General features: G+C 52.7%; 6 protein-coding genes across 8 annotated transcripts; 3 read left to right on the plus strand and 3 right to left on the minus strand.

Moving 5' to 3' along the window:
* Positions 1-225: 225 nt before the first annotated feature.
* Positions 226-3,343, minus strand: PV07_00753. Of its 2 annotated transcripts, XM_016387229.1 has the most exons (5): positions 2,802-3,343; positions 2,653-2,753; positions 2,382-2,594; positions 1,252-2,324; positions 226-1,193 (listed from the first exon to the last, which is right to left on the minus strand). In XM_016387229.1, exons 4-5 carry the CDS (start codon positions 2,196-2,198, stop codon positions 419-421), a joined length of 1,722 nt encoding a protein of 573 aa, XP_016254157.1. In that variant the 5' UTR covers positions 2,199-2,324; positions 2,382-2,594; positions 2,653-2,753; positions 2,802-3,343; the 3' UTR covers positions 226-418. The 2 variants fall into 2 exon arrangements, with proteins under 2 accessions (XP_016254157.1, XP_016254156.1); XM_016387228.1 differs by having other exon boundaries at positions 2,382-2,753.
* A 580-nt stretch (positions 3,344-3,923) lies between these two features.
* On the plus strand, positions 3,924-5,684 carry PV07_00754. Of its 2 annotated transcripts, XM_016387231.1 has the most exons (4): positions 3,924-4,812; positions 4,866-4,979; positions 5,030-5,407; positions 5,467-5,684. In XM_016387231.1, the coding sequence occupies exons 1-4, from the start codon at positions 4,415-4,417 to the stop codon at positions 5,552-5,554; spliced, it is 978 nt and encodes a 325-aa protein (XP_016254159.1). In that variant the 5' UTR covers positions 3,924-4,414; the 3' UTR covers positions 5,555-5,684. The 2 variants fall into 2 exon arrangements, with proteins under 2 accessions (XP_016254159.1, XP_016254158.1); XM_016387230.1 differs by having other exon boundaries at positions 5,030-5,684.
* Positions 5,685-5,944: 260 nt separating this feature from the next.
* Positions 5,945-9,401, plus strand: PV07_00755 (uncharacterized protein). The gene has a single exon (XM_016387232.1). It carries the CDS (start codon positions 5,982-5,984, stop codon positions 9,180-9,182), a length of 3,201 nt encoding a protein of 1,066 aa, XP_016254160.1. The 5' UTR covers positions 5,945-5,981; the 3' UTR covers positions 9,183-9,401.
* Positions 9,315-12,155, minus strand: PV07_00756 (uncharacterized protein). The gene is made up of 5 exons (XM_016387233.1): positions 11,492-12,155; positions 11,120-11,435; positions 10,623-11,060; positions 10,041-10,519; positions 9,315-9,920 (listed from the first exon to the last, which is right to left on the minus strand). The coding sequence occupies exons 1-5, from the start codon at positions 11,756-11,758 to the stop codon at positions 9,840-9,842; spliced, it is 1,581 nt and encodes a 526-aa protein (XP_016254161.1). The 5' UTR covers positions 11,759-12,155; the 3' UTR covers positions 9,315-9,839.
* A 704-nt stretch (positions 12,156-12,859) lies between these two features.
* On the minus strand, positions 12,860-13,864 carry PV07_00757 (uncharacterized protein). The gene has a single exon (XM_016387234.1). The coding sequence runs from the start codon at positions 13,515-13,517 to the stop codon at positions 13,080-13,082; it is 438 nt and encodes a 145-aa protein (XP_016254162.1). The 5' UTR covers positions 13,518-13,864; the 3' UTR covers positions 12,860-13,079.
* Positions 13,865-14,010: 146 nt separating this feature from the next.
* On the plus strand, positions 14,011-16,525 carry PV07_00758 (uncharacterized protein). The gene is made up of 2 exons (XM_016387235.1): positions 14,011-15,340; positions 15,393-16,525. The coding sequence occupies exons 1-2, from the start codon at positions 14,503-14,505 to the stop codon at positions 16,028-16,030; spliced, it is 1,476 nt and encodes a 491-aa protein (XP_016254163.1). The 5' UTR covers positions 14,011-14,502; the 3' UTR covers positions 16,031-16,525.
* Positions 16,526-16,601: the final 76 nt, after the last annotated feature.

The following is a 16,601-nucleotide window of genomic DNA, read 5'->3' on the forward strand; positions in this document are numbered from 1 at the left end:
AACGGTCGGAGAGCAATGGTAAGTAGCAAGCTTCCTTGATACCCTGTCGTTGCGCATATTATTGCCCTGTAACTAATTACGAGGTACTAATCAGGCGAACCCTAGGCGGTTGCGGATGGTCGGGTTCCGGGGTGCAGGAGCCACAGGAAGTGCGGGCTCACTAGGGCCTAGCGAGGGCCTAGAAGCATTGGATTTATGCATCGCCGATTGTTAAGCCCAAGGGGAATTTATTCAAGTAAGAGCCTGAGTGCTGAGGCTGTAGCCACCAAACACGACCTTAAGATCTATACAAGTGGCACATGGAAGGTCACACTGAGAATAGCCCCGTCGCAAGCCGTGAGGCATGCTTCTTGGCCCCTGGACGACGGAGTTGTTGAGGCCCCCAGTCAATAAGTCAACGCTGGAGTTAGGGATAAGCCTATTTGTCTGGATGTCCACTGCGGAAAATGAGTGTCTGTTGATTCCCTGGTGGCGGAGTCGGAAAAGGGGCGATCCTGATTGCTTCTGCGTGCACAGTCTGTCCCAACTCGTCGCACATGTAATCCCACCAGACAAAGTTGTGCAGCTGCATTCTGAGAATTTCCCATGACCAGTAGCCCATGGAGAGGAGCCCGTGCAACATGTCAAGAAAGGAACCCTTGAGGGGTAGATTGATGGCCGCAATTGCACCTATGGTTGTCGCCCATATTTTAAATCCTTCAAACCCATGACACCACCCGTCGAATGCCTCGCACGCAGAGAGAGAAGCATGGAGCTCGGTAGCAAGTCGTAATCGAACACTGGTACTGGTGGGAATTGGGAAAATGACCATATCGCTGAAACAGAGCAGAGCAGCTCGAGTAGTATCGTAAATGGCTTGTTCCAGGCTCGCGGGATTGGCGAAACGTTGCGCGCGGCAAAGCGCATGCTGAATGGCGTTGCGGGCATTGACTAGGTCATGCATCGCAGGCTCTGGTACTGCCTTGCGTGTCAACCGGTCTAGAGCAATAATAAGCTCACAGATCATGTTCAGTGTTGGATAGAGGTCGAGCAGGATATTTCTGTCAAAGCCCGAGCCGAGATCTTTGAGAAGCATCGCCGATATAGGGTCGATGATGAGACCACCGACTTCGTAGGTGAGCAGCGGCCGCCGCGGATGCCTCCAGTCGTATCTCGGCCGATGGCTTGTCAAGGTCGAGACGGTGAGATCGAAGCTTACACACAACTCATCAGCAACTCTCCCAAAGAGTAAATCTTGGGCTGAATGCTTACAATTCTGCCAGCGTTGCAAGCGCAGGTGTTTCGACACCAGCCAAGCCGCCTTTCAAATCAATGATGTCGAAGAAAGCCTTGATGTACCCAGGCTCAAGTGACTGAGTACTATAAAAATGAAGATTCTGCGCCCTGGCTAATGGGGACTTTGAGATCGAGCTGGCGGGCGGGACCCTCGCGTGCGCAACAGAACCTCTAGCCACGGCGACCATTGCCATAACGAGGTCATCAGACGGTACTGCACCCTGCAATTGCTTGAGCTCTTCATTAATCAGCTGAATGGCCTTTGCTCGATTCGTGCGTACCAAGGCAGAGCATGCCGTGGCAACTTGACGGTTTTGGGTGCTCCTCTGGAGAAACATTGCAGCAGAAGCTACGAGTCCGTGGAAGGCGTGAGGATACCTCGTCGCTCCTCGGCGTAGGATGAGTGAATATGACTGATCGCTAGGGGCACTATTGACATTCGCAGGCCAGTATACATCAAAGGCATACTCGAGAGTGTACCTTAATGCCCGCGGCAAGTCTCTTGCACCGATTTGGTCGAAAGGGTCAATTCCCCCCTGGTCAAGTCGGCGACCTAGGATGGCGGCAGTGTATGCTGGAGATGGATTCCTCTGAGCGACAGTCAGGTCATGCACCTGTTGTTTTGCTGGAACCTCAACTCGACCTCTCCCAGTATCTCCGTCCCCCTCGTGAACGAAACTGAACTCCGACGGCGGAGACAGGTCTACGGTTTCGCTTTCAGACACCAACCCATTTTTCCCAGTTGACGTAGTCTCGTGCTCCCGCTGCTGCCGCTCACGTCGGCGCTGGTGAGCGACTCGGGCTGCATGTGCGCGCCTTGCCGCACTCTCTTTATGCTTGGTTTTGACCGATTGCAGGGCTTCATCGTCAACAAACCTGAATTCGGGGGCAGGGTCGGTGGTGTACGATTGACCGCAAGGCATGGCGAACTAAATGCTTGTCTTTGCATCCACACTAGGATCTCCGGGCTGGCTCAGATGATATATTCGAGCAGATGAGAGAAGGGTACTTCGACACTATTTAAAGAACTTGTGAGGGGGGTGAGCAGCCTAGCGACGGGTTGCAGTTCAGTCTCCGATCCAAGTGATTTAGGAAAATATACTCACGTTCAACGGAGTGGAAGGATCGAGCCTTTGACCTGTCACCTGTAGGCACCTGGTGGCTGAATCTTGTACCTCCACTAGGCTCAAGCTGATGACCAATCTCTTTTTCCGCTTGTGACAGTGTGTGAGCAGCCACAAGCAACTCCAGGAGGCTGCGCTCAGGGTATATGCCAATTGGTCAATTGAGGAGGCTGAAAGTTGGCGACCAAGGTAGAGCTGCATATTGTCGTCACCAATCGAAGCCATTGTGCTTCTGCACTGCGGAAAGCCATACCACTTCCTTCTGTACTTCTGTAATAATCATAATAGGCTATTGGCCTCGAAATTGTTTTTGCATCGCCCTTTGTCCAAGAGTGGTGAAATTTCATCAAGAAACTGCCCGAAACGTTAGCAGAAACTGGGTGACGAGCGCCATTTGCGCACCAAAGAATTCAAAACGCTACCCTCATCTGTCGGAGCCGATGCTTCGGAGATGGGAACAGATGGCAGCCCAGTCTTTGCCCGATTCAGAAACAGAGCTCGTTGCGAGCAAAGAGTCGGTATGTAAACGGAGCCAGCTTAGTAGCGGTTTAGGCGGCCCTGCGGGGGTCTCTCACCAAGACTTCAGCTTGCAAAGGCGGCAGATTGCTGCACTTAGATATTCCATGTATGTGCCCGTAAGACCTTTTGATGATGGATGTGACGATGGATCGCACAGTGCGGTGGGTGTCAAGCAGTCATGTTCGGGCGGGTATCGCGGTCGATCGTAGATCCGGCTCGGAACTCCACTGCCTCAAGGCCCATTTCAGGCATTGACGGGCTCTCGGGGGCCATTCCATCTTGCGGAGATGCAGAGATTGCTTATTGTTGGAATATGAGGAGATGGTTCTCCGAAATGACCTATCCAAAAAGGAGGAACCATTGCGGCAGAACAAATAAAGACAACGAGCCAGATTCGGTAAACCGAATGGCCAATCATAGTTCTGGCTTTTGTAAGCGCCCAACCTCCGCATCCAACTGACGCTGAAACTCGGCAGCTAGACCAACTCTCTAGGCTCAGCATGGCACTTCGCTGTTTCGAGGCATTTGCGCGGTCCTGCAACTTCGCTCTCGTGGTTGATATGTGGCTCGCCGGATCCACGTTTCTCCGAAATAGCTGTAGGGCAGAGCAGATATATAAAGGTGCATTTATTGGGAGGAGCAAGTAATCATGAAATGCAAAGGCAGAACACCCTTGGCAAATCTTGGCACCATCTTGCGCCTCCATGCTGCCTTCAGTTCCTCTTCTCCAGGTCATTCCCGGGCGTGTCTAGTTCAGCTCTACCCACGAATGACCAACCTCGAGCCTTCCTCTTACAAAGCACAATGCTCCCATTCTGTCCCAAATCTTGTCCCTTGCAGCATATTCCATTCTGACTGAGATCCTGCATTCTCATGCGGGCCTTCCAATGAAGCGAATCAGAAGCGAGCAATATATGTCAGCACATGGATCTTGGCTGTGATAGGCCGTCGCGAGGCTGCAGGAGTGCGGAGAGATTCTGTTCTTGTTTACATTCCGCGAGCTCGAGATTATGAAGCTGGCAATGACGCTACGCTGTGCAGCTGGTTGCAATTGATGGCAGCTCATACCTATACGGCCCCCCCAGAAAACAGATCCATTGATCTTAAGATGGTAATCAACCAGGCGTGATTCGTCCCTGCGCTCTGTCAGGACAAGCATAAATCGCCCGATGTCCCTTTTTGGAAGCGTTGCACGAGCTGAAATTAGACAATGGATGCTGTGAGTACGGGTATGCTTGCTTGCCATGATTTTATAGCCCCTAACGGCACCCTAATGAATGCTCGACAACTAATCCCTCGGGCCCTGCATGCTGTGGCCTGTCCACCTCAGAGCTTCCCGATCTGGAGCAGAGCTGCATTGAAATATCCTCGGGCTGCCGAAATTTAAACTGCAGCATCCGTCGAGAGTCTCTCTTTTTCTCTTCCTCAACCTCCAGGACTGTCTCTCAACACCCCATCACAATCTTTCCCGCGTCTGCTTCTCAGTGTCCGTCAAGATGCTGTCAACCATCTCCGTTAAAGCTCTTTCACTTCTCGCAGCGTTCGGCGTTGTGAACGCCCTGCGTCCCAACACCACATCTATCTGCGACTACTATACTCCTCTCCTGCTCGGGAAAGAGAACACACCCGAAAATCAGCAGCAGCTCATGGCATTGATTACCCATACCTTCATTCTGGGCAACTACACGACCCCCAACGTCGGTGTCAAAGTGGACGGGATTGCAGGCCCCAAGACTTATGAAGGTCACGACGTAAACCTCCTGCCATACTTCACTGGGGGCTACTACTCCACCAACGAAAATGGAAAACCTGTCGCCAAGAACTGGCTTGATGATGGAGGAGCAGGAGCATTGCTTGCCAACAAGCCGGCCAACACAACGACCTCTAATCAGTAGTATGTACTACATATCAGCCACCGCCATACCTTGCTTACCTTTGACTTTGCAGCAAACTCCTTACCCACGTGTATCAGTACTTTGGTGATTTCTATGGGTGCTCCCAGCAGGGAGGCTCTGATTTCCCCCACTATCAAGGCGTCGCCAGCATGTGGGAGGTGCACAAGTAAGCGGTTTTCATGCATAATCAATGATCGAACACTAATGTCGCTCAAGGTTCATGGACCCCAACATCTGGGAATCTGGCTATTTCAATGAGCAGATTGTGCTGGCCGGCAAATCGATCGGATTCGAGGAGCCAGACGTCAACTTTACACGAGACGCTCTCGACCAGACGTTCACCTACCGCTGTATTCCTCCAGCCGCCGTGATTCCTCCATCAGCGGGGCCTCAGCTGCAGACCATCTGTAGCGATGTCTACAGCTGTCCGCTTGCCGAGAATGCCAACTGCTCTGCCTACCCGGATAATGGATTCGTCCCTTATCCTAAGATTGCAAACGTTACACTTCTGCAGGGGGTGCCTAAGGAGAATGACACACTTGGTTTAAGCAGCACATCGGCCTCTTCGGCAAGCGCATCGGCTACCGCTAGTGGGTCAGCAGCAAGTCCCAGTACCTCTAGCACCAACGCAGCTGCTTACACTTTGGCCGCAGGGAACCCAATGATGGCATTTGGAAGCATGGTCGCCCTTTTTGGCATGACTCTCCTCCTGTGAGTAGTGACGGCTGGAAGGACTGGTGATTCCGCAAATCCAGGAGAACGTGGTGGAATGGAGACAAAGTTGAACCGAAGATGGAGCTTAATATAAATAGACATGAAAGGAGAAAGTCCCCTGGGGAAGCATCTACGTACCTAATTATGAACATGGTTGGGGCAGTCCAGAGACAGGCAGCTCAATGCATATCTCTCTTGCATCAATCACTAAAAGCTAAGCGTGTCGCATTAGCGTTCACAGAGTTCATCTCTCCTCTATTCAATATCAACCTTTGATAGGTACTGCTAGAGGACAGGTCATGAGGAGATAAGCTGTCTTGGCACATTTTAAATCCGCCCGAAAAACTCCCGGGGTCCCTCCAGATTTTTGGAGTTTTTCTGCGCCGGCTTTGAATTTAGTTCTATTTGCAAGGTGCGACGCTTGGTCGGTGACCAACGGTGAAGCTATAGCTCGATGTCGAAAATAAAACCTCGTGGTGGTGGCCCATCCTCAAAGAAGCCCGGGCAGCCTACCAATAAGCCATCCCTGGTCGACGATTTGCGCAAGACTATCCAAAGTCGCTACCAATTCACCGATCCGAGCGATGTTAAAGAGAAGGACAAAACGAAGGGTCGCAATAAGAGTCACGAACCAGTGACGGAACGAGGCAAAAAGCGTGATCGCAATGGCACGATCCTCACCCAACACCGCGAGGTCAATGTCCGGCGAGACGAACCTACTCATGGAAAAGCAGGAGAACCAGAAGGAGATGTCTTGGAACAGGAAATGAAGGCTCTTGGTGGAACAGCTGAAGATCTGGAACTCTTAGCAGATGCAGACTCTGAGTCAGAGGTTGAAGGAACCATCCCGCAGCCGGATCTAGAGAAGCTAGACAAGGGAATGAGAAACATCCTCAAAGAGATCGCCCTCGCCCAAGGAGAAGGCCACGACGACAAGGACTCCTCAAGTGGACTTGACGGAGATGATGAGGTAGATGGCCATGCCTTGTCACCGGAGGCCCAAAGGTCACCTGTTGCCCGAGAACAGCAGGTGGACAAGGGTGGACGGGGCAAGAAAACGCTTTTTGTCTGCGAGCCGACGCCGGATTGGTACAACATCCCCGACCCAGATGTCGACACAACGAGTTCTCCTCAACACACATTATCCAAGGAATCTATCGACGAACTCTACCAATATGCGAAGGCACTTCTTGATGAGGACAATCAAAAGTTCAAGGAGTCGCAACAGTCATCATCCGCCAATGCCTTCTACAACACTGTCATTTCGTCAGGAACTCTATCGGACAAGATATCAGCCCTAACATTAGCCGTACAAGAGTCTCCTATCCATAATATCAGAGCGCTCGAAACCTTGATTGGCCTAGCTCGAAAACGGAGTCGCTCTCAAGCTGTCGATGTGCTCCGAGCGCTCAAAGACCTTTTCGCCCAGGGTTCACTTCTTCCTGAGTCAAGAAAGCTTTACGCTTTTCAGGCCCAGCCAGCCCTTCAGTTTGTGATTTCGAGGTCATGGAAAAGAGGGAACAAGCTGCCCCGTGGCCTCGAGCAAAGACATCTGGTGTCGTGGGCTTTCGAAAGCTGGCTGAAAGAGCAGTACTTTGAGGTGCTCAAGATCCTTGAGGGATGGTGCAACGACGAGATTGAATTCTCGAAAGCGCGCGCCGTCAGCTACGTGTTCGAGTTGCTTAAGGAAAGACCGGAACAAGAATCAAACCTGCTGCGCCTCCTGATCAATAAGTTAGGCGATCCTGTGAAGAAAATTGCCTCCCAGGCTTCCTATTCACTGATGCAGCTCCTGCTAGCTCACCCAGCCATGAAAATGGTGGTTGTGTCCGCCATTGAGTCAGACTTCATCTTCCGGCCCGGACAGACCCTGCATGGGAAATACTATGCTGTGGTTACCCTCAATCAGACGGCATTGAGTGCGAAGGAGGAAGAGGTAGCGACGAAGCTGCTCGACATCTATTTTGGACTGTTCACCGACCTCCTGAAAACTGATAAGGGATTCGTAAAGGACGATGCTGACACGAACCATGTGCAAGATAAGGGTCGCAAGAAAAAGAACAAAAAAGGTCAGGAGCAACGAGGCCAGTCGCAGACTGAAGAACTTCGTGAGAAACTCATCTCCGCCATCCTCACTGGCGTCAATCGGGCATACCCTTATACCAGCAACAACTCAGCTTTCTCTGACCATCTCGGCACGCTATTCAAAATCACCCATTCGGCGAACTTCAATACAAGCATCCAGTCCCTCCTGCTTATCCAACAAATCTCCCACTCTTCCCAACACAAAGCCTCAACTGACCGCTTCTACCGAGTATTGTACGAATCTCTTCTGGATCAGCGCCTCATCACAGCGTCAAAGCAGCAACTCTACCTGAATCTGCTCCATCGTTCTCTGAAAGCCGATTTAAGCGCGAAACGGGTGAAGGCGTTTGTCAAACGGCTTGTGCAAGTCCTGAGCCTGCATGAGCCACCGTTCATCTGTGGGGCCTTTTTCCTGATCCAGGATCTTGAGAAGACGTTTCCTTCACTGAAGGCATTGACTGATGAGCCAGAGGATCATGACGGAGACGATGTTGAGGTATTTCGTGATGTCGTGGATGAAGACGATGTGGACCCAGCCAATACAACAGCCATAAATGGCCCTTCTCCCTCGGATACGGAGCATTCGCGACGGACACATGTCTACGATGCGCACAAACGCGCCCCAGAACACGCCAACGCCGACAACACGTGCCTGTGGGAACTTCTTCCATTCCTCGCTCATTTCCATCCTTCTGTCTCCGTCAGCGCTGACCATGTCCTGCACCACCGAACCCTCCCCGGAAAGCCCGATCTCAACTTGCATACGCTCTCGCATTTCCTGGACCGCTTTGTATACCGTAACCCGAAGCTGTCGAGCTCGGGTCTTAGGGGCAGTAGCATCATGCAACCTATGGCGACAGATAACTCACAGGCAGTACTGATTTCAGGCACGGTGAGCGGGAAGAGGCAAATCCCGGTAAATAGCGAACAGTTCAGGCTGAAGAAGAGTGACGAGGTGGATGCTGAGGATGTTTTCTTCCATCAATACTTCACCAGTTTGAAGGGCAAGGCGGAAAAGAAGGATAAACAGAAGAAGGACAAGAAGCGGCGTGACGCAGACGACGTAGATGAGTCTGAAGCCGATGAGGATGAAATTTGGAAGGCTATGATGCAGAGTGCGCCAGATTTGGAGGGCGATGAATTCGAGGACGACGACGATGTGGATCTCGACCTGGCGGATTTGGAATCGGATGAAGGAGACGTTGAAGACGAAGACTTGAGAGGACTAGAAAGTGAGGGCGAGGGCGGTGAAGGAGACGATGAAGGCGTTGACATCGACCCTGCATTCTTTGACGAAGACGAGGACGATCTCATGGTGGATGCGGCCGACGCTGATTCTGGTGCCGACGACTCCGGGGCAGATTTTGCGGGCTTCGACTCGGACACCGGCGCACCAGCTGCCGCGACGAGGAAGAAGGGCAAGAAGCCGGATGAAGACGACGACGACGACCACGGCCGCAGCAAGAAACCAAAGAAGGCGGCCCGGTCGAAGCTGAAGAACCTGCCCACCTTTGCTTCCGTGGAGGATTACGCGAAGATGCTCGAGGACGACGAGGACGAAGATGTCTAGATAGACACCTCGGATAGCGGCCTCTCAACCACAGCACCTATGTGATACATTCACCTACGTATCCTTCATGTAATCGGCTACTCGCTGATCGTAAATAGACAAGCAGAACTGGTGGAATGGCAATGCGCCGGCCGTCACAGTTCCCTCAACCTTCGCGTCGCCTCGCATTGCATTGCATTAGCTACGGCAAAAAGAAGTTCTGTTTAGATTTATTAAACATTTTCAACTGTTGTTTTTTCCCCCTATACTCTATCATTTCAACATGATTGATCATTCATTCTTTCTGTGCGTCGTGTACGAATATATGACAGCAGAGCTATTCCGCCCCCTGTTCCCATATTCCCCGTTGCCATCCGTTATTTCTTTTCGCCTTGTGTTGCCATCATAGTGAGTGAGTAGGTGAGTGGTTTGAGGGATCCTCGAGTTTTCGAATTACACTGGGTGGCGAGGTAAGAGTGTCTCTCAGTGTCGTCCTTTTACTCCGCTCCTTCTCTGTGCCGCGTCTGCTGGTCGGTAAACGGGACGGGACGGGAAGTCCATCGAAATGTTGAGTGCAGAGGTCGAAAAAGCGAGAGAAAGTTGAGAAAAGAACAGTGGATTCCCCCCATGGTTTGTTCGGCTCAAACCCCCCCAACAGTAGTGTAGAGGGAATAGTGACTAGACCGAGTTGTCGGCGCAGGTGAAGACGCCTCGGACGTTGCCGTTCTCGTAGTCCAGAACGATACTGTCGACGGAGGCCTATTTCGAAATCACCACGTTAGCGGATTCCTTGATCCTTCATCACTTGGATCGATAGGCACCGGGAGCAGTTGCAAAGTGAACCTAGGAAGAGGGACCGTGGAAGGGGAGAGAACTCACGTAGGTGCCCACGCCCAAGAAATAGAATCCCACGACAATGATGAATATATTCATCAGGAACCCAATCCACCCGCGGATCCCTCTCTTCCTCCAGAACCCGGGTCCCAGATCGGCGTACCGCATCCGCATGTACGCGACGCCCCAGAAGATCCAGCCGAAGAAGGAGTCGAACAGACTGCTCATCAGGGAAAGGAGATCGGCGAAGAAGGGGATGACCTCGGCGATGATAAACGCCAGCACCCACGTCGCGCCCAGGATGGCGGCCCAGGAGACCCAGCCCACGACGGTGTGCGAGCTCTTGTGTCTCGTGCCGTCGAAGAGGCGGAAGAACACGAAGCGGGCGGACACGGAGGCGTAGAGGACGCCGAGGAAGATGAGCGTCGGGATCATGAACGAGAACGAAATCTTCTTGTATATGTCGTTGCCCAGACTTCCGAACGCGGGGGCAGTGTTGTATTGGGTGCCGGTGTAGCCATAGACTGGGGGAAGAAAAAAAAGTGTATTAGTATTGAATCGGGCTCTCTCGGATTGCGGTTGGCTGTGTCTTGGGGGTGCTGGTGATTGTCTGGAGCAGAGACTTACCAATGCCACCCACGAGGCTGAAGAGAATGATTTCGCAGATGGTAACCAGCCAGAGTGCCTTGCGGAAGTCATAAGGGTTCTTCATCTCGGCAATGAAACTAGGCAGCGTGATTTGTCCGATGAAGGTATAGCTGATGTTCAGGAATGCGTTCATCCCAGAAACAAACGTCGTCCCGGCCATTGGGACCGCGAGAACAAGCGGCTCACCGCCTTGTTTCACGCCCAGTGCGTTGACGTGGTTCGGATCCGGGTTGTAGCCAGCTGTCCCATGCTTGCCTTCTGCGCCGGCGAAAGCAGCCGCGAGGATGACGCTCACGAACGTGAAGAAGGCAGAAAAGGCGGCAAGTTTCGACAGAGCACTGAAGGTGCGCGGCATGGAACAAATCCACGAGACGACCGCGCCAATGGCCGCAAAGCCAACGGTACAGACGGTGTGACCTGGATAAAAGTTAGGCTCCTCCAGGGGGCATGAATTGATGGCAAATGCGCATACGTACCGCTCATAGTGTTCAGATATCGCGAAATCGTGAGGACATGGAGCCCTTGAATGAAGGTGTTGTTCAGGATGAACATGACGGCCGTAAAGTACCAGGCCCATCTCGAGTTCCAGAACAGCATCTGTCCAATGTCACAGACATCTCTCGTCTCAGGGTGGCGGAGACAGAACTCCCAGACCACGAGAGACGTGTAGAGGACGAATGCGGCTTGCACGACGGTGAGAATGATTCCGGGCACCAGGCCAAGGACTGAATACGAATACGGGAACGACATGATGGCCAAGCAGATATACTCAGAGAAGAGCAAAGCAGCAGTCTATTATTTGGTCAGCACTTCGTAAACAAAGTGTTGGGCGCAGAACTATGAACAACCTTCTGCCAGGAGCAAGTCCGATACTTGATGGCATCGTTGGCCTCCATCGCGACCAGCTTGCCGTATTCATCATCCGACCCCGAAGTATCGGGCAGAGAGCCAATCTTTGGAGGCGGTCCGATCCTGCTCATCTTGCGACCATGGACCATGGTAGAATCGCGTCTAGCCTCGATGTCGATGGCTTCATCCGGCTTCAGGATGTTGCCCTCGCCAAAGCCAGGCTCCCCCTTTTCATACGTGTCGGACATTTTGGCGTCAGTGGCCATTCCAATGCCAGTTCTAGGCGGTTGCGGAATGGTGTTCAATGAAATAGATCAACGCCACTTGACGGTGCGAATGACCCGTATAAAACAGGTGTAAAACAGAGAATCAGGACTGAGACGAGCTGTCGCCTGCATGTGATTTTTTTTTGGAAATACCAGTTCCAGAGGGGCAAAGAAGGTCCGGATATCTCTTCCACTCTCGAGAGAAGGAAGACAAGGAGGTCACAGCGCCCTGTAGAGAGGAACATGCGCTTTTAAGGACCAAGCTGAGATGGGGGGTGCAAGACCAAGCTTGCAACGTAACAAGGGCAAGAAAAGCTTCGACAGGGAGTCAAGGATGGGGGGAGGGTCGGCAACACTGTCAAGCAGCACGAGGCCAAAGTATGGAGACGAACCCTTGTGCTTGTCCTTCGGGCGCTCGTGGTGGGCACGTCGGGTAGGCGTTACAAACACCAGAAAGCATGGTGACGACACAGGCGTGGTAGTTGTGGGAAAGGCTGGCGATCGCTCATCCAAGCAGGGCAAATAGCGAAACCCACAAGCTCACCAAGCCCCATTGATGATCGGCAAGGATCTCGTAAGGTTAAGCGGGAGGAGATTCAAGGCCTTGGGAGAGGCCAAGCAGCGCGGGATGCGGGAGGGTAGAGGGCACAGGGGATCCAATGAGACACAGAGGAGTGGTTCGCTGTAAAAGCTTTGCAGTCGGATGTTAAGGCCAGCCGTGTCGCCGTCAGATTCTGCAGTAATAATGGAGCTGAGCGCCAAGGAAAGATGGGGTGCTCGCTATAGCGAGGTATCCATCACTCTGCGCCACTATGATTGTGGTTGGGGTCCCAGTTGCCGTCTGCCGAGGAGATGGGGAGGAGGTGGTGATGGAAGTGGTGGCGGTGGTGGCGGCTCGGTGGGTATCACGACAAGAGAAAATGGATCCCAAGGGGAGCAGTGAGCACGGGCAAGGCTTTTCTATTTGAAATGAAAATCGATTGAGCAAACTGCCCCCAGGATGAGGTGCTTGAAGTTTGTGGGCTCAACTGCGACGGTGCGAAAATTCGGGTGCGAAAGTCAGATGCCAGTGCGTCATCGAGAGATACAGAAATCTTGTGGCAGTCATGATAGAGCAATAGATGGCTATCCAGCAAGTCATGGCGAGGAGAAGGGTGTTCTGGCCATTAGCTCAAAGGTAATCTTCATTCCCAAGGATCTTTGGTCTCCTGTTGGACACAGCGGCATCCTATGGGCTACTGATATCAGATATGGCAGCCATCTCGTCGCTCCTCTTCGTCCAAGCGATTGTGTGGAGATACGGTAGCTATAGACAGCTCCCTCACTTCTTCTCCCACGTCTCCGGCCCAAAGTTGCCCAGCTTGGCTATCCACTGCATCATAGTGTGGCTGTCGATAAAGTCATACTGATCCTGCACCAACTTTCCGTCCTCGCTCATGGTCAGCGTGATGATATACTCGTTTTCGTACTCGCCAGCGTCAGCGGTGGCTTTGGCGTGCAAGAACAAGGCAACCTTGCGCGAGGCTTCGTCAACGATGGCGTCCGTCATCTCGGCATGGTAGGTGTGCATCATCTTGAAGACCTCGACATTGAAGGCGACGTACTCGTCGTTGTTGCGAGTCGGGGCCTTGACGGAGGCTGGTCCGCCCCGATGGGTACAGGTTGGAGTGCAACAAGCGGCGATGGATGGAAAGTCGCGCTGGTTGTGTGCGTCGAGGTACTTTGTGGCTGTTTCGAGGAGTTGCTCGCGCGGAGCCATGTTTCTGTGGTTTCTGTCTCGGCTTCTGTGCAAGTCAATTCAGTCCTCTATCGTTCTCTAGCAGGGTAAGCAGCATGCACAAGAAGATTCCATCAAGGTATAATGCTGGTCTCCATGCCGCAGAAATTAAAGAAAAGCCCAGACTGAACTGGCGGCCTGAAGGATCCAAGCGCCTCCATCTCCATGCGCGGACACGCGCGAAGTCGCAGTCATAATACGATACCCAAGGAGGCTCAATTCAGGCTGTGATTTGTGGCACGGTGTGGACTTCGTCTGGGCAACATGGTAGGACGCCATTCAGACAGGCTGCTAAGCCGGATTGGAAGGATAGCAATGTTCATGATGTTCATATAATTTCATGGCCAGAATGCCGTGGATGAAAATAGCAGCAGCAACAATTCATGCGATTCGCCCGCGTCGCCGGCCGCGTCATGTCATACAAAATTTCCCGTCGCAGGGACAAACTGCGGCCCTGCGCTGCGACCTGCGACCTGCGCATCGAGCCACTGTGGGCTGATGAGCCTTTTGCCAGTGGAAATGTGACAGGTTCTCTCTGTTGCTGCTTCAGTGCAACCAGTTGACCTTCCATTGGGAATTCCGTGACCAGTTCTGGCCCATCTAGAAATCCACATCTCTTTGTCGTGCGCTGATCAAGTACTCCGTAGTCACTTTGAATTTCCCACTTGGCTTCATCCTTCCCCATCCTCCCCCCTTCCACGAAACCCACCACGCCTTCGATTCGACTTCTCTCGCTGTTACCTTCCAACTCGCCTCTCCTTCCAACGTGTCCTCTCCTCATCCCGCGGGCTTGATCTCGAATCTAAGCCCTCGTTCCTCCCTCGCCCCGCCGTATTCCTCTCCGACGTCCCCGTTCCGCAGCCAGTTACTGCTCATTGACCAGACCGGTGCCTCCGACACGACCACCAATCGAAGAGCTGCACCGCAGCGGAGACACAAGGCTGAGGGGGTGTGATGAGTTGGAGTGATGAACAGGCATCACGCCTTTACCAATGGCTACGCCGCCAACAAGAAACGAGATGACGATATCTACCGCCCCTACACCGACCGCTCCGACCTCGAGAACAAGTATATTTGGGGCCTGCCCGATCTAGTTGAGGACGACAAAGTGGACTCCTCCTTCAATCGAAAATTCGAGCCGCGAAAACGAGCCCTTCATACCCGATCTCGCCTGATCCGGTTGGGCTTGATCGTCCTGGTGACATGTTGCGTGGCCTTCTACTTCTTCTTTCCCTCCAGCTCTACTTTGTCTCTGCTCTCGAGCAGTTCGGCAGCTTCGGTTCAGTACGATGATATCGAGACTCTGCGATACTATGACCTCGAAGACGTACAGGGTACCTCGGTGGGCTGGGAGAGGGAAGAACGAGTCCTACTTTGCACGCCCCTGCGAGACGCTGCACCGCATTTGCCCATGTTCTTCGCCCATCTAAGAAATTTCACCTACCCTCATCACCTCATCGACCTAGCGTTTCTGGTTTCAGACTCCAAGGACAACACCGAAGAACTGCTCTCCCAAATGCTCGAAGCACAACAATCGGATCCGGATCCTTCACAGCCATACGGAGAGATTTCGGTCATACACAAGGATTTTGGACAGGCGGTGGGTCAAGATGTGGAAAGCAGACACGGTTTTGCGGCTCAAGCCAGCCGAAGAAAATTGATGGCGCGCGCACGGAATTGGCTGCTCAGTGCGGCCCTGAGACCATATCACAGTTGGGTTTATTGGCGTGATGCTGATGTCGAGACGTGTCCCTATACCATCATTGAAGATCTCATGCGGCATGACAAGGATGTAATTGTGCCGAGTGGGTCTTCCTGATAACCCCGTTGTGTGTTAAAGCTAACAGGAAGGAACAGACATCTGGCGGCCCCTACCTGACTGGCTTGGGGGTGAACAACCCTACGACCTCAACTCCTGGCAAGAATCCGAGACTGCCATTGCCCTCGCCGAGTCACTAGATGAAGACGCTGTCATCGTGGAAGGCTACGCAGAGTATGCCACATGGCGGCCTCACCTTGCCTACCTCCGCGATCCCTACGGAGACCCCGATGTCGAAATGGAACTGGACGGCGTTGGCGGAGTCTCCATTCTCGCCAAAGCCCGAGTGTTCCGTGCAGGCGTCCATTTTCCGGCCTTCTCCTTCGAAAGGCACGCCGAGACCGAAGGGTTCGGGAAGATGGCCCGGCGCATGAAATTTTCTGTTGTTGGACTCCCCCATTATACTGTGTGGCATCTGTACGAACCCTCGGTGGATGACATCCGGCATATGGAGGAAATGGAGCGCGAAAAGCGCGAACGGGAAACGCAGGAAAAAGAAAACGCCGAACAGGTCAAGAAGCTCGAAGACGAGTTCCGACAGGTGGGCTCTCAGTGGGAGCAGGATAAGGAAGCTATGGCCGCAGCACCAAAGAAGGAGGGCGTTCAATTGGTGAACACGAACGCTGACAAGGCCGAGAAGAAGGTTCCAGCCGGCAAAGACGAGGACATCAGCTAAAATGAGTGAAGAACGGATTTGATGCAACAACACCATTGCTGGTGGGTGGCTACCTACCGAGCTAAACGATACAGCGGTCTCGGGTAGAGGGTCATGGAATTCAGGAAAAAGCAAAAGATAACGGATCATGGGATATGGGATAGAAAGCGAGCGATCCAACCATCTTGAGCAAAGCATGATGCGTACATGGACGAGAGTTGGCGGCGTTCTGTGTCAACATTTCGGGCGTCTGGGATTTTGGGCAACCTCTCCCTTGGCGGGAGGCTCATTTGTGACCTGTACACAATATCTACGAGGGATGCTCGGCGGCAACTGCTGCTGACCTGGTCCGGCAGTTCTTTTATTGGGGAGGAATGTGTCATGATCGAGTGGCAGCTGTGAGGACATGTCATACAAGTATTCAGCATTCCATTTCAATACATCATCGCAGCGCGGATCTGGAGTTGTAGTCTTTCTGCCATGGATAGAAAGATGTCTCGAGGAGAGTAATTGTCTTCACGATGGTAGCGGTGGTGGTGGTAGTTACAGACTCTACATTGGCAGAATGACGTCGTCCTCTGAGATGCCGCGA

Source organism: Cladophialophora immunda (genome assembly GCF_000835495.1).
Source record: "Cladophialophora immunda strain CBS 83496 unplaced genomic scaffold supercont1.1, whole genome shotgun sequence".
NCBI classification, from domain to species: domain Eukaryota; kingdom Fungi; phylum Ascomycota; class Eurotiomycetes; order Chaetothyriales; family Herpotrichiellaceae; genus Cladophialophora; species Cladophialophora immunda.

Excerpts from the sequence above, each read along its gene's own strand:
- PV07_00753 (XM_016387229.1), bottom strand. The coding sequence starts at position 2,198 with ATGCCTTGCGGTCAATCGTACACCACCGACCCTGCCCCCGAATTCAGG. Across the intron at positions 1,194-1,251 it reads CTTGCAACGCTGGCAGAATT|CTTCGATCTCACCGTCTCGA; the intron begins GTAAGCATTCAG and ends GTTGTGTGTAAG.
- PV07_00754 (XM_016387230.1), top strand. The coding sequence starts at position 4,415 with ATGCTGTCAACCATCTCCGTTAAAGCTCTTTCACTTCTCGCAGCGTTC. Across the intron at positions 4,813-4,865 it reads ACAACGACCTCTAATCAGTA|CAAACTCCTTACCCACGTGT; the intron begins GTATGTACTACA and ends TTGACTTTGCAG. Across the intron at positions 4,980-5,029 it reads AGCATGTGGGAGGTGCACAA|GTTCATGGACCCCAACATCT; the intron begins GTAAGCGGTTTT and ends ATGTCGCTCAAG.
- PV07_00755 (XM_016387232.1), top strand. The coding sequence starts at position 5,982 with ATGTCGAAAATAAAACCTCGTGGTGGTGGCCCATCCTCAAAGAAGCCC.
- PV07_00756 (XM_016387233.1), bottom strand. The coding sequence starts at position 11,758 with ATGGCCACTGACGCCAAAATGTCCGACACGTATGAAAAGGGGGAGCCT. Across the intron at positions 11,436-11,491 it reads GGACTTGCTCCTGGCAGAAG|ACTGCTGCTTTGCTCTTCTC; the intron begins GTTGTTCATAGT and ends ACCAAATAATAG. Across the intron at positions 11,061-11,119 it reads ATATCTGAACACTATGAGCG|GTCACACCGTCTGTACCGTT; the intron begins GTACGTATGCGC and ends ACTTTTATCCAG.
- PV07_00757 (XM_016387234.1), bottom strand. The coding sequence starts at position 13,517 with ATGGCTCCGCGCGAGCAACTCCTCGAAACAGCCACAAAGTACCTCGAC.
- PV07_00758 (XM_016387235.1), top strand. The coding sequence starts at position 14,503 with ATGAACAGGCATCACGCCTTTACCAATGGCTACGCCGCCAACAAGAAA. Across the intron at positions 15,341-15,392 it reads CAAGGATGTAATTGTGCCGA|ACATCTGGCGGCCCCTACCT; the intron begins GTGGGTCTTCCT and ends AGGAAGGAACAG.